The sequence below is a fragment of the Peromyscus eremicus genome, chromosome 18 (genome assembly GCF_949786415.1).
Source record: "Peromyscus eremicus chromosome 18, PerEre_H2_v1, whole genome shotgun sequence".
NCBI lineage: Eukaryota > Metazoa > Chordata > Mammalia > Rodentia > Cricetidae > Peromyscus > Peromyscus eremicus.
This window is the reverse complement of record NC_081434.1, coordinates 8719842-8735682: the sequence shown is the minus strand read 5'-3', so window position 1 is coordinate 8735682 and position 15841 is coordinate 8719842. Positions and strand designations below refer to the sequence as shown.

Here is a 15841-nt window from a genome sequence, read left to right as displayed (position 1 = left end):
TATCCCAACCCTATGTTATAGTTTAGAATCCTTTAAACTTTCTTGTTCAAGCAATTATGTGGGTTTTAAATCTGGACTTGCTGAATAATAATTTTTCCCTTGTATCTTTTACGAAGATACAATGGAAATACATTACCAGAAATGTAAATAACTACAAAAGATGAATTTCCAGTTGTTTTGTATTCTGTACATATGCTTACAGTATTCCTGTCAAAACCTCAGACCTACATATTTCCATCATATATAAGTGTAGAAATTAATCATATGAACTAATAAAGCCTGTCCTTAGCAACATATACATCACTCACATCAGATTTTTTTTTCTACAAACAACAATGAAGCACCCCAAACTTTCAGTTTCTATCGTTTGTATAAACACATTGGATATGTGTTCTCACGCTTACCCATGTAAGTCCCTGGGTAGAAAATGGCTACACAGATAGAAAGACATACAAGCTGGCAGTGAGGGGTAGTGTTGCTGACCTATGTCAGGTGTTTTGCAACACTATCTCCATGATTTGTTTGTTTGTTTGTTTTCCTTCCAGGAGTTTGTCTTCAAAAGTCATACATCCTTGGACTATCATTTTGCTCGATGCCTGAATACAACAACTGAGGACAATAAATTCCAGCAATATTTGGGACACAGGAAAGGTGTACCATCCCAAGTGAAGTGTGAGGCAGCAGTCAGAAGAGAGATGGAAGGGAAGAAGCTGCAGACCACTGACCTCTGAGCTTCAGCGGATGTGCCCAGAGGAATGGAAGACGGGAAAATCGACTTCCTCAAAACTGCGCATGCCCTGTGGCCCCTGACGTCTTTGTGGGCACCCAGGGCACATACTTTGAAAGTGAAGACAACTTTCAGGCCAATAAACTACTCCATCTCCAACAAGAGAAGAGCAGGGATGCTTTTCTCTCAGAGTATACACGGAAGCAAGAAGAGCCAAGCGAACGATGAAAACCGCCAAAAGTGTGAACGAAAAGTCCAATCCGATTTCTCCGCATTTTTAGGAAATAGAAGCTGACCGGAATGCTCAAAAGAAATGATGCCGTGTCCCGGCGAACAGTGAACGTGACTCTCACCGGCTCTCATGTTTGGATAAGGGTCTTGCTTTCAGGGTTTGTGATTCAAACTCTCACAAGGGTTAAATCCATCCTCTACAGTGGCTCTGTTTCTTATTTAAAACTGCAAGTTTTCCTTCAACCGAGTCCTTCAGTGAAATCGCACGGCTGGGGAGAGGTGGGGCATCTTGAACAAAACGTGAAGGGGATGTGGGCAGCTTTTACCATTTGGGGTATTAACCAGTTTAGCACGGCTCAGCGGCTATCTTAAGTGTTATGTCAACTATTATGACATAAGCTAAAGGTGTTGAAATACGAGGATGTGTGTTTTCTGAGAGGAAATGGGTGACAATTTGAAGGTTGGTTTTTTAACATGAAAAAAAATACATAAGAATTCAGAACAGATTGTCAACCAACACTAACGGGCAAGAAGGTTTATGTAATCGGAGAAAAGTTCAAAACTCTTAAAAAATTTTAAGGAAACTACCATTTTCCTGTTATTTCAGAAATATCTGCAAATGTTAGTGTCTTAAAGGAGAAATATGGAGCAAGTTAAAGTGCGTTTTCCATGCTACAGCTATCAGATTTTTATTTACTCATTCTTTCTGTGAAACTTTGTAATCCTGTGTCAGATAAATGATGCTCACTCTCAAGTAAGCCTTCTGTTTGGGGGATATAGAAGGCTTCTAGGATTTTACTCACCCAGCTAAAACTTCTTTGGTAAAGATTATCCTTCACTGAGTAAGATTATCCTATCCAGACCAAGAATTAACTCTTCTCCAAAAAGTCTATGTGATGCCTCCATCATTGTGAACTGCTGGGATCTTTTAAGAAGATGATTTTAAGCTGGGTGGTGGTGGTGGTGGTGGTGGTGGTGGTGGTGGTGGTGGTGGTGGTGGCGGCGGCGGTGGCGGTGCATGCCTTTAACCCCAGCACTCGGGAGGCAGAGGCAGGCAGATCTCTGAGAGTTCAAGGCCAGCCTGGGCTACAGAGTAAGTTCCAGGAAAGGCGCAAAGCTACACAGGGAAACCCTGTCTCGAAAAACGAAAACAAAAACAAAAACAAAGTTTAAAAAAAAGATTTTAGACCAATGCAAAAATAATGTTAACCTCAAATATACGATAGTGTTGCCTATACATAAAAATCTGTTGTCTGCCTCATGTTTATTTTACGTACAGGTATTTCCCGTCATTGTGGAACTGTAACTAGACTTCTTGATGAATATGTTTTAATCTGAAGGTATCATGAGTGACTTGCAAAAATGGTCCATAAATGGACTTAAGGGTATCACTTGAAGGTAGAAAAATCAGTAAATACATGAGCAGATAGATCTCTGCTCACCAAAATTTCCTTCGTACTCCGGCTATGAACAATGGTTACTAAGGTGGGACGAACTTAATGCTGGGTATGTTAAATGACCAAACAGCACAAAATTCACCAGGCTGTCATAGAGTATTTAACCAGGAAAGTCTGTAATTATTCTTGTTTTCAGGGAGTATACACACACACACACACACACACACACACACACACACACACGTATATACATGTATATTATGTATTTATAATAGAAAAAGATAGAATCAAATTCAGCGAAGATTCATAGGTAAATGAGCAAAAAGGAATCTGCTGCCATGTGACCCAGCCATACCTACCAGTTTGTAGTACACTTACTTGAACAACGGAGTTCCACAAACAACACATTTATATATTCCAGGATCTTTGTGGTGCGTGTATTCTCCTTCAAAAGCACTGATAAAAAAATAAACAGATCGTCAAAAAATATTAACAAAGCTAGCGTTCTTAGAGAACACATTGGCGTAAAATACATTTCTCTAGTAAATCTTTCCAGGGTTTTGGGCCCTAAAATGAGAACAGACCAAACATGGAAAGTTGAACTATATATACTAATACACTTCAAATATACATATATATAATGTGCATATAACTACTCCAAACTAGTACAAGTTAAGTAAAAATATCAAGCCATCTAGTATGTAATATTTAGAATATTTTTCAAATAAAAAAAAAAGCCCGTTGTTTGAGTCACATAATGAACATTATTACATAAGATTTCTAATACTCCACACTGTGCAAGAGGGGACTGGAAAATGTAGCAGGGTCCAAGTCTTCCCGTGGAAGGAGTCTTAGTTTTCAGTTTGAAAAGGAATATTGCAGCTTTAAGGGAATATTTTTCTAAGTTAGCGATCTTCAAGGCGAGGAGGTCATTCGGCTAACACAAATCAGCTGTGGTAGCCCCACAAAAAGTCTGTGTGCTCGGCAGCTTGTTCTTATTATCCTTTCAGCCTCTTTACGAGGTCCGGGTTTTTTTATAAACAGAATTTTTAAGAATGACCTAATCTCTGGTTGTTTGTGTGCATTAAATCATTTCGCTAGCCATGCACACTCCAGGGCGGGCAAGTCCTCTGGCTGAGAATCCAGCCCACCACCGGGTCCAGTGGACAACGAGGGCACGCTTTGTCAGAGACTCCACGTTCAGTCAACTCAGTAAATAGTAGATTCTGTGACAGGAAGAGCATGTTGCCTCTTAACAAGGATCCCGTGTGGGAAAGAGCTCTCAGCTCATGAATGAAAACACTAAGTTACATCATTAATAAACCTGGATCAGAGGTACATTTACAGCTTTGTGCCAAGCTCCATGGTATAAATTAAACAACAAAATCATTGGGCCTTGGCAAGTTACTTTTTAGCTGGAATCAGCTGAGAGAGACTTTAATCACTAGAAACAGTCTTGGAAGTGAACAAACTCTTTTTTTTTTTTTCTTCCAGGATGTAGGGCGAACTTCCAAGGACCAAAGCCATGTGAGGGCAGTTATTGAAAATTTTTGACATTCCAACCACAAATGAGCCAATAAATACTCTCTCCACATGTGCTTCAAAAAGAAATTGGAGTGGGGTAGAAAGGAACTAAATTATGCTACCTTCTTTTTGCAGCCAAAATGTCTATGCTTACAATGGCCACCTTCAAAAATGCCAGCATCCTGGCATAGCTCCACGTCCCTCATGGTTTTCCTCACTGTGATGTCTTCAACCAAAAAAAAAAAAAAAAAAAAAAAAAAGTACCTAAATCACTATTACTTCCACACATTTTGTTATAAACTAAAAACAGGCCCTTAACAAAAGCCCCGTGACTCTATATAAGATAGAAGGGTCACTGAGTGGAGGAGAGCAGAAATAAGACTCAGCCTCAACCTAAACAACGTCCCAGGTCCAACCTTTTCAAAGCCAGTCATTTGCAGGATTAGCCGGTATGTATAGGACTCTTTGAATGAACTAGCAAGGAAGACGAGACTCCAGGGAGCGGGGAGAAAAGTAGTATTTGCTTGCTGGCTTTTTACTACAGCACACATTACCTTTCTGTTCCTTTCTCCTGAGTGACATGGTACTGGAGGGGTGTCAGCCGCTTCCTCAGTTCCTGCTGGGAAAAGACCACCTTACAGTTCTTTTTATCCCTACATGACCCTGGAAAGAGAGGATATGGGAGAAAGAGCCTTTTTAGCCTGAATCCTAAATAATTGCTTTGGCTGGTCGCCACAGTGCAGTCTCTACAGTCACTTGTCAATGACCAAACCAGTCCCTAACAGACTACAAAATCTTCCCTGAGCTGTGGCTGGTCTCCAAGTTCAAAAAGAATGTACCTTAAGATCCAACTGACTCCTCTGGAGTAGCAACACAGCGTTAGAGCCAAAGCTTCTAGAAGATGATACTAAACACTCACTGGGTACTTGTTCCCAGGATGGTGGTACATCCTATATGCCACCTGAACCCTGAAACTACTTTTTAAAAGATGAATTCAATATCATGCACATATTTGTAAGTATTCACTATATATATATATACATATGTATATATACATATACATACACATATGTATGAGAATGGGCACATAAAGACCCATTCAATAATTTTGCAACTTGGCAGAATAGCTTGAAACCATCACCATTCCATTTTCATCCAAGATGACTTAATTACCATCCTATTTATTTTTCTGAGAACCCTAAAGATATATATTTTTTTTTCTACAGTAGGAATTGCTGTTTTCTGTGAGTCTATCAGATATTTCACTGGATTCTACGCAGTCTTTAGAAATGCATGGTTTTCTAAAGACCATTATCTTACCATGTTAGCATGAAACTTTCAGTAGACTTCAGGAGAAGGCATTTGTTTATACTAAAGAAGATTCAAGAATTCCAGAGAGGTGGGCGGGGGGAGGAGGAGCAAGACACCGAGAAATGAAGAGTGAGTGTGATTTCACTTCGAGGTTTATACTGTCCTCTTGCAGTTCAGCTGGGAGGATTTCACTGCTCAGGAGTATCTGAATGATGAAATGATTCTAATGTGACTCATAGCTAGGGTAGTTTTTTATTTGAATGTATGCAAATGGCAAAATGTTCAGACAACACCTATTTACCTGTAGTTATTTTATTTTCCTCAAGCAAACAGCTGAAAAGAAATACAACTCTGAGACAGGACAGCCATGACTCACTGCCGTAAAATGCCTTTTCTTTCCCACTACAGTAGGAAAGAAGTGTGCAGATGGCCCTCCATGCAAAGATGTCCTACTGTGTTTTGAAGTTAGCCTTCTTAGTGTCCTGAGCATTAACTTCAACTTTTGATTTAGTAGTGGGAATGCTTCCCACTGTTTACTCCTAAGGTACCTAATGTAGAATATGAGATGATGGAATTAAACCCAGTGAAGACTACCTACCAGTTACCCTGAGTGTGGCGCTGAAGAAGGGCTATCAGCTTCCAGAACTGGGGTCTCCTAGACAGATGGTTGATTCTCCACCAGAAAACAGGGAGGAGAAATTGCAAACCAGAGCCAAACAGGAGATAACCTTGCCTAGGCCTGCAGAAGCCAGACTCCTCTTCTGCTGGCCTTCGTGATCCTTTGTTGGTCTAGGAAGAGACCCAGGAGCAACTGGCCCATTGGGAATGGCACTGAGGGCCTCCCATCTCACTGAATCCCAGTTAACACCAGGTTCATCGTGGTGTGAGAAACCCTGTGAGAAACCCTACTGCTTCCAAGGCATACACAGAAATGTTTCCCTGGTTGGTCTGTTCAGCTCAAATGTAGAAGGGCCTTTTCTCAGTCAGTGCTCAGAGTTGGGTGAGTTTCTGTTTACCTCCCTCGGGACTTCTTAAAAAATTACTTTGCTTTATTTGTTAGAATGGTATCTTTGCTAATTTTGTCAAGAAGTTCATTAATTACAAACTTAATGTGACAAATTATCATGGTTAAAATTATTAGTTCCAATGGGCTTGACAATTAAGATCTGAACAATTAGAATTAAGCAAATCCATCCAAAATATTTTGGGTTACTATATGTTCATTCATACAAAAAGACCAATTGTGTTTCCAAAGTTGCGAGAGCTAAGCTAGCCATCTGTATGTCATTTAGTACAAGAGAAGCAACCGCAGGTTTAAATTACATGGTATTGGATTGCAATTTCCTAACATTGGATGCTTTTCTGCTTTTTTACCTTGAGTCATTTACCAAGGAGTGTTCATAAAAAGTAGCTTCAAGCACAGATGCTTGCAAATCACTTAGGCAAAGATGTTTCTTTCTCTCTTTTTCATTCTACCTCTCCCCAGAATCTCTTTTCTGAGGAAAAAGAATAAGACTGTTGGTCAGTATTGATGAACCATGTCATGTATTTGTCGAGGGGGGAAAAAAGGTAAAATTGAAAACATCTGATTGAAGTAAATAATACAAACATAAAAGCTTCAGTGGTGAATGAAGGGTATTGAAGAGACCTTATTTCATAGATTAGAAATTACTTTTGATCTAAACATTCTTAAAAACAGATTGTTTTCCGCCATGAGCCATCTCATTAGCTGTGCTACAGAGACCCCATTTTAATAGTGAACTTTGAAAGGGACCCGCTGGACTCTTTGTCGGCCCCCATCTTATTTGGAAGGGGAAAAAGCTTTCCTTGCAGCTTCCTTTGTTTGCCTTTCAAGAACCACGAAAGCAGTATTCACACAGATTTTGGAGGAATTCGCCCTGTGTCACAGCCTACAAATTATTTGGTTTTGGTGCACTTAAAGGTCATCTTCCAAATTAGCAAAATTTTCCTACGTCCTGGCTTTTCAACCTTAAATGTAAATGTTGTTCCCTAACTGTAAGTGAGGTTTATTCTCTGAGAAAATGTTGGTGATTATTTAAGGTGGTCAAACTTCAGATATTTTTATTCTCTGGCCATACTGTGTTCTCCAAGTAATTAGGCGTTTAAAGGATATCTAAAAGCAAAAGGAAGATACACACACACACACACACACACACACACACACACACACACACACACAAACAAACCAGTTATTGTGATTTTTGTACTAAACAACTCAATGGGAAGTCAGTCAGATTTTAATAAAAGTCTCACTACCCAGTGCAATAATAATATACTTCTTGGACAACTGAAAGCTGTACTAATGTATTAATTCTTCTAGCATAACCAAAATTTGGCAGGTACAGAAAAAAGCTTCATTTCTGTCCCTGCGTCCTCTGCCCCCTACCAGACTGACTTTTCCAAAGTCACATGGTGCCACTGTTAATTCTACAGACGTCCTTTCATTTTGAAATTGGAGAGTAATTCATTGGGTGGCTCCCCTTTACTATCTTCACTTAGGGACTGTAATTTTCTTATTACACAGGGTAATTTAACATTAGTGTTATACGACATCTGTTCAATGACTTCTGAATTAGCTTAGAAGTATGCAACAGAGAGAGGTATCCCTTTCTTTAAACATTTAATAGCATTACTTTGAAGGCACAAGTCAGTGTATATACACGTACAACACGGTGCATCTGAGGGAATATTACCCCCTTTGTATATCTAATCATAGCCCATTCTCTACAGCGTCGTTTTTATGTGGGTCAGATCTACCTTGAACCCAATCCGAAGGTATTTAAATGCTGGAATATGCCCAGTGTCTTTTTTATTTATACCAAGGCATCTTCCATGTTGCTACTGAAGGGAAGACTTGTGTTCAAACCCCAATAGGAAGCTCTTCTCTACACCGACACAACAAGAGTGCCCTCTCTGAGAGCTGAAGTTAGGACACACCTGCAGTCCCAAGGTTTTGTCGCCATCCCCCACTTCTGAAAAAGAGCTGCATCCTGCCTGCTGCCAACTGTGCCCTTAGATGATCTGGGTGTTGCATTAGCTCTGTGGCTATAAAGATAGCAACAACTGGGACTTAGCAGGCGCCAGGTGCAAAGTCAGAGGACACTGAAGCTAAAAATCCAGTTTAAAAGGGAGCAGCTTGGCTATTTCTGTGCACTTCTGTATCCTACTGGTAATTATTTTCTATAATAATTCTCCCAGAAAAGTCTTTTTCTAACAAGTGATCTTTTTTAAATGAAAAAAAAAAAAAAAAAGGAAGCGAGGGGGGAAAACAGAACTAAAAATTCAGCTCTACTCTCTACCATGCACATTTCTAGACACACAATTCTAGAAGGTAGAATCATGCCCATTTTACAGACACAAAAACTGAGGCTCACAGAGTTGGTTATAACATAACTTATTAAAGAGTCATATCAACTCAAACATACAGTTGTGGGACTGTAAACCCATGCCTATTTCTGCCAGTAAAAAATTATGCTCTTTCTTCTCAAAGTGTGCGGAAATTTTCATCTTAAAAAAATTACTCGCTAATAAGTTAAGACAGTAAGTGAAGGACAGTAGTGGTCATGATAGTGCATAAAAAGTAACAACATCTGCCCACTGGTCCCGTCTGCTTTCCCTCTATCTATTCCTTCAGTACATACAAGATTCTCACCACACCTACAAACCCTGAAAGGCCCTTTAATGTCCTGTTGAGAAGTAGATCAGATCTGTTACTTAAATGCTCAGAGCACTCTTGAGTCATATGCTTTATATTTCAGTGTGAAAAATCAAAATAAAACCAAACCTAAGGATCTCAGCATTTTAATTTCTGCTCTTGGACTACGGGGGAACATGAAAATATTACCCATTTTCCCAAAATAATAAGAGATAGGTATCTTGTTTTGATTTAGTTTCATTAAGTTAAAACAGTAAAGTTCGTGTAGAAATAGCTTGCTGCTGTATTTACAGATGCCATAAAATTAAAGCCTCTGTTCATTTTTACTATGAACTTTAATTTCCAAGTCCACATTAGTCTGCCATGTTGGAAAACTATTTTATTCCAGGCATAGTAGTGTTAGACTTTCTAAGTCGTAGATTATAAAACTATAATCTATACCACTTTTAGAATCAAATGTAAATATATAGCACAGACAATTTTGCTTGTTGGCTTTCTTTTTTACAACTCCGGTAATTCATAAAGGCCTTGAGAACAGAGTTGCAAGTCACAGAGGGGAAAGTCTCCATCTATAGAAGCATCCCCAGTTCTAACTCCCACACACACACACACACTTGTTCATAACCTAGGGTGTGAGGATGTGGCTTCCAGTCTCCGGCTCCCACCAAACCAGGCCTGCCTGGTTTTCCTTGAGAGCACTGACCCAAGACTCCCTACTTTTTTAAGTATTCAAAAATGCTGTGTCAGCTACAGAGTGTGCGGTACGACGTTAACCAAACTCTACCCATCGATCGCTTCTGCCATTATTCTGAGTACCTACTGCATACTGTCATGGCTCTGCATACTCACCACAGAGCCAAAAACAGAATGTGTCCTTCCGTCTTGGACCTCTCATTCTGGCAGAGGTAAGATACCCAGAACATAACCAAGGCAAGGACGTCTGTTATGAGGTCTTTTAGAAGATGGAATGTAAGCAAGAACACAAAAAAGCCAGCATGGCGAAGAGCCAGGACTACAGGGCTGGAGGGGGACAGCAATCTTCATGGAATGGGTGGGGGTGGGCTGTCTCACACCAGCGATATTTAGGCAGAGCCCTGGGGAGGGAGAGGCAGCTGGTAGTGCTGATGTCTCAAGAACGTTCCGAACACATACAGGAGATGGCCAGGGCAGGCGGAGAAGACAATGTGAGGCTCATCCATGAGAGACAGAGACAGGTCATGCGAGCGGGAAGCCTGAACAGCAATGCCCAGGTCATGCGAGCGGGAAGCCTGAACAGCAATGCCCGCAGGCAAAGTAATCAAGAAACTCGACTGCGCTGTACAGATCGTAATATGAACTCTTCTAACACTACTGCTTGCTCCTAGGGGGACTCCCAGGGGGCGCCACCCAAATGTCTCTAAGAAAGTATTCACTTGGCCAAACTCTAGAGACACCATGTGTGCAGACTGTGCTGACTCAGACCACCGTTCCCAACCTCAAGTCATGTTTAAGAGGATGCTCAGGAGACGTGTTTGGTGACAAAAGCTGGATGAGCATAGAGAATGAAACCTTTTGGCCATTTTTAACAAAGAGCTTACCCTGGGAAACACCGTCACCTCGCCCACTTTCGGGCAATCCCGTAGTTAACGGAAGGAACATCCATAAGTCAAGGAAGCACAGAATTATTACTTCAAACTTTTTTTTTAATGACCTTAATTTTTACATCAAACTTAGTTTAATTTCATCTGTGCTCCAAGCCCTAAAGACCCGTAACATAACGTAAACAAATATAAAATTTCTTCAATTAAATAGTGCCGTGTATTTTACCGCTACCGCCACAGCACTGTAATGCAGAAACTGGCCTCCAGGTTCACACTGGCAGAACGCACAGGCAAACTCAGAAGACATTTCAGGCCAGTTTTCCTGCCCACTCCATGGACCCTGTTAGCTTCACCTCTGCCAGCTCCCTCTGAAAGCTAGGATCCACAGGAGCAAACACAGCAGGGGCAAGCATGCTCCAATATCTTCCATTGCATGTGCATTCCTGGAAAAAGTATAAATTCTGCAAGGCACACATTGCTAAGCTTACTACTGGCTCATACTTTTTACAGCCACTTATGAAATATCTGCACTGAGTTAAGACTTGAAATGAGCGTTAAGAAATTTAGAACATAGCAGGGAAAGGTCCTGATTCCTACACAACACAGCCTGAAGTCTTTAGGGAAGGCATGCGCAGAGCTCTGTGCAAAGGGAGTGACCACACAGGACAGGTACACTTTAAACTGTCCTCATCAAGATTGACCATGTCAGAACTGGACTAGGCCCTCTGGATAAGTGAGAAAGTTGTTTAGCTTGACCTGTTTAGGAGGCCCCCAGGCAGTGGGATCAGGACCTGTCCTTGGTGCATGAGCTGGCTCTTTGGAACCTAGGGCCTATGCTGAGACACTTTGCTCAGCCTTGGTGCAGGGAGGAGGGGCTTGGGCCTGCCTCAATTGAATGTACCAAGCTGGGCTGACTCTCCAGGGGAGACCTTGCCTTGGAGGAGATGGGAATGGGGGGTGGATTGGCGGGGGTGGGAGGAGGGAAGACAGGTGAATCCATGGCTGATATGTAAAACGACTAGAAAATCTTTTATATATATATATTAAAAAAAAGATTGACCCTGTCTAGCTGTCACTGGAAAATGGGAAGCACAAATATTCACAGAAGTCAAATGTGCAAGGTCAGAGTGCCAGCAAAGGTCCAAATAGGGGAGAAAACTCCACCGAGGCAGCTGACTGATAGACGGGTTGGGATTAAATGTGTGTAAAGCCAAGGCTGCAAGCATCCATCCTGCTGAAAACTATGCAAATGGGGGATGGATAGCTGGATCGGCTCATTTTATGTCGTCACCCCTTCACCAAACAAGAAAAGGTGTGGATTCCTATTCAAAAGGGCAGAACTTTGGGATCTGAGAAATGAAGTCATTTTAAAACTAAGGAGGGAAATGTGAGAATGGTTTGTGTTTCCCGTTGTAAGCTGATAGGAAAGGGTACAGTCAGAGACCAGGATCAGCTGTGTGGTACCTAATTACTATGACTGAGGAGTCTAGCCATTATAGTAAAGCCTCATTCATGCAGCTGCGTGGTCTTCTTGAGGAGAGACAACGGAGGAGTTTATCCTTTCATCCACCCTGATGCAACCGTGGTTAAAAATGTTGAATGACTGTGAGATAAAAATCACCTTTGACACATCTGGATTTACTTGTAGGTTGTACACTTTTCATTGTTGAACTCGTATACAGCCATCATTTCATCAGCACTGGTTAAATGCCCCAAAATAACTAGAAAATACTTTATCAATTCCTCCAAACTCACTTCAAGCACTTTTGGGAGCAAGGGCGTTCATGTTCATGGGGACCACAAAGTTCCGGGTTTTGAGAAATATTTAAAGCATGTCTTGATCCTGAAAGCATTTTCTTGCTTGCAAAGCATATGACTAAAAAAAGAATGTTTGAACCACTGCCATCATCAAGTGACAATAGAGGAAGAAAAAGTCACTTAACTTCAATTCTATCTGATTGCATGTGAAACTTCTGACAAAGTTGGAGTTCCCTGGTTTTAATTTTTTTTTTTTTTTTTTTTAGCATGGGTCTTCACTTGAACATCATAGCCCATAAAGAAAAAAATTAAAACCAGACAGGCTCATTTTAATTCTACATTTCACATGCAATCAAAAAGATTTGCGTGCGCACAGACACACACACACACACACACACACACACACACACACACACACACACACACACGACACCCTCTCTACCCATCTCTCCTTCCTTCCGCTCCCCTTTGTGGATCATAGTCTGCTCAGGAGATAAAAGGTAACCGCCCACTGAAAGGAGCCCTCTCAGACTATCATGCAGAATGTTATTTAAATACAACCTTGAGTATACTTCCTTAGAAAGAAAACAGTATCTGAAGACTCAACTTCTTCCAGTTCCCAAAATTAATTTATAGCACATAAGAAATTGGAGTTTAAATTTAAGCACAATGACAAAAAAACAAGTCTGCAACTTCCACTAGGTGAATGAGAGCTCACTGATTATCCCAGAAGCAGCTAAGATTTTCTGGAGAAAAAGAAAACATTTTCTTTTTCACAGAGTAAACTCAAGAAAAGGCATATAGCTTACACTCAAGTTTTTCACAGACACTCAAGGGAGCATGCCTGCATACTTACTAGCCATCCTTACACTCCCTGTACGAAATAGTGTGTGGGTTCACAAGAAAGATCTAAAATGTGCATGCTATATTTACTTAACTCTCCATCTCAATGGCTGCTGTTCTCCCCCCCAAAAAAAGTCTTCTAGATGCCTATGGCAATACTTTTTAGATCTCAGTTTCAAATATCCAGTAACATTTGTTTAATAAGTAAACATGATAAAAAATGATGGTCAATGATAGAGTAAAATTTTTTCCTTTGAAGCTACTCAGTCCTTTATTGCTTCTCTGGAGGTCCACATTCAGATCTTCTCACAATGTCTAACATCTAATGATTCTTGGGATGTAAGACTATGAGATCACTTGACCCAGGATGGCCCAGAAAGCATTTTATCAAACACTTAGGGGAAAAAAAAATGCTAACATGTTGTTCCTCTTGGAGAGTGAAAAAGAGACGTTTCCACGGTCCAATCAGGTTAGGAAAATCCACCAGTTGTCTTGATGTAGTTCATCTCAGAGTGTTTCTTATATTAATGTATATTTTTAAATATGATACATTATCTACGGGTCCACTAGAAAGGGGAAGAAACACTGCCAAACTAGGATATATTCTTACCACAGTGTTTGTTTTAAAGACTTACTTCTTTTTATCTCATGTATATGGGTGTTTGGCCTGAATATTTGTTTCTGTACCATGTTTGTGTAGTGCCAGCAGAGGCCAGAAAATGGCATCAGATCCTCTGGAGCTGGAGTTGTAGAAGGCTGGGAGCTGCCATGTGGTGCTGGGAATCCAACCCCCCATCCTCTGCAAGAGCAGCCAGTGCTCTTAACAGCTGAGTCATCTCCAGCCCCATCACTGGGGATTTTCAGCTTCATCCTCATTATAAAAGTAGAAAAAGCTGCACATTCAAACTTATCAAATACAGGAATATCTAGCTTCGTCTGATGATTGGTTTACAGGGCAAATAACAGAACTAGTATTCCTCATGTTATGAACTAGAAAATCACAAACTTTAGACAAAATCCCTCAAGGAGAAGTTCATGCCCAAAGAAGTTACCTGACGTGGCCACACGCCTACTTGACATGAGCCGGGATCCTCAGATTGTGGCTTTCGGCCATTCATTGTATTCTCTCTTGAACCTATACTTTACGCCACCTATACTAAGGCATGTTCCCACAGCACATCCTCACCTCTGCTCCCACCAGCACCCCCCACTAATTACAGCGACCTGGTCCTTTGACACCCTTTACTGTACTGTGAAATCCAGTCCTGGGAAGCCATTCGGTCATGTGGTGCAGAAGGCTGCAGGGTACTCCTCAGCCTGCTCCTGACTCCCTAGTTAAACAAGGAGGAAGTGTCTGTGCAGACTCAGAAAAGTATCAGTAACGTGATTCTCTTCATCCTATAGTTAACAAAGCGTGCACCCTAAGTGGACATCTTTAAAAAAAACCAGAATGTACCTTCTGCGAGCACAGAGATCTTGTCACTCACAACGTAGCACTGTTTGGATGAGCGGACATTCGTCCCAGTGCACGGACAATGTATTGAATGGCCATCGCGTGACAGACACAGTTGTAGAATGAATGGAACCGTCACTTAAACAGTCAAGTCTCAGCCTATCTGGCACTCTACAGGGCCCGAGAATTTTCTGCAATAGGACAAGCTTTGCCTGGCCAGCCCATCACCTTCCCAGACTAGTCTGGGGTGTTTCCCACAGTTTCTTTTCTCTGCTTTCTTCTCCTTGACAGCAAGGAACTGAGGTTTTACACAACCAGGTTTTGGAAATTCTCAGCTAATATAACACTTGAGAATTCTAACTGCAATAATAATAATAATAATAATAATAATAATAATAATAATATAACAGTGCTATATAATTCTCAGTTTACAGATGAAAAAATGGAATAAAAAGTATAAAAGGAAACTTCTGGGGGCCCAAGGGCAAATTGGTAATAAAACAAACCAGTAAGGAATAACTTACAATTTGTTTCTTCATCGATACCAATAATATAGTGAAAGGCTCTAAACCTTGAGGTTTATTTATCTAAAAATCACACAAGAGATATTAAAAATTAATCAAATGGAATGAATCATTCTGAAACAATATGTATTTTTGGCAACAAAATAAAACCCTACAAAATAAAAACTGTAGAAATATTTACAATTGTAGATTTTCTTGGCTTGCTTAAAATTCAAATAACCTATTAATTTAAAATAATATACCATTCTCTGCAATCACATAGCTGACTATAATAATCATAAGTAGTGCTGAAGTATTTATCATAAAAGTTAATAAGTTTAAGTGTGCAAATATGTAACATACTAATCCATTAAAAACCTGATGTATACTTTTGTAACATATTTTAAAATAACTGATACAACTGTGAACACATTGAATACAAATAAAGGGGAAAATTAAGGACTTTGGAACAAATACTAAATTTTCCAATAAATAGTTGCTTTTAAGTGCAAAGGCACAAACTATCTCCATAGAACTTATCATTGCATCTCAATAATCTAGTTTAAATAACTTAAAATTAAATGTATCTGGCAAAAGCACTCATGAAAATCTGATCTGAAACTGTTTCAGTTGAAACTCTGATTTGGGAAAGACTGATAATAAAAGTTCACCAGAAATAATGGGTATTAACTGCATGTGACATTACACAGTGCCCCTGGCTCAGCCTTCACTGGGCTCATGTGTTGAGGGTGAGAGGCTACTCAGTTCAGGGAACCCCTCTCTGATCTTTCTCATACTACTACTATGAGCATGTTTAGATACAGAAATGTATCTATGC

At 40.4% G+C, this 15841-nt stretch overlaps 1 protein-coding gene across 1 annotated transcript in view; it reads right to left on the bottom strand.

Annotated features, from left to right (window-relative positions):
• The window catches only part of Msrb3 (methionine sulfoxide reductase B3), a 118753-nt gene that overhangs the window by 68289 nt on the left and 34623 nt on the right, over window positions 1–15841 (bottom strand). Inside the window, 2 exon segments of the mRNA XM_059245739.1 lie at window positions 2734–2811; window positions 4434–4542. Coding sequence (XP_059101722.1) covers window positions 2734–2811; window positions 4434–4542 — 187 coding nt within the window.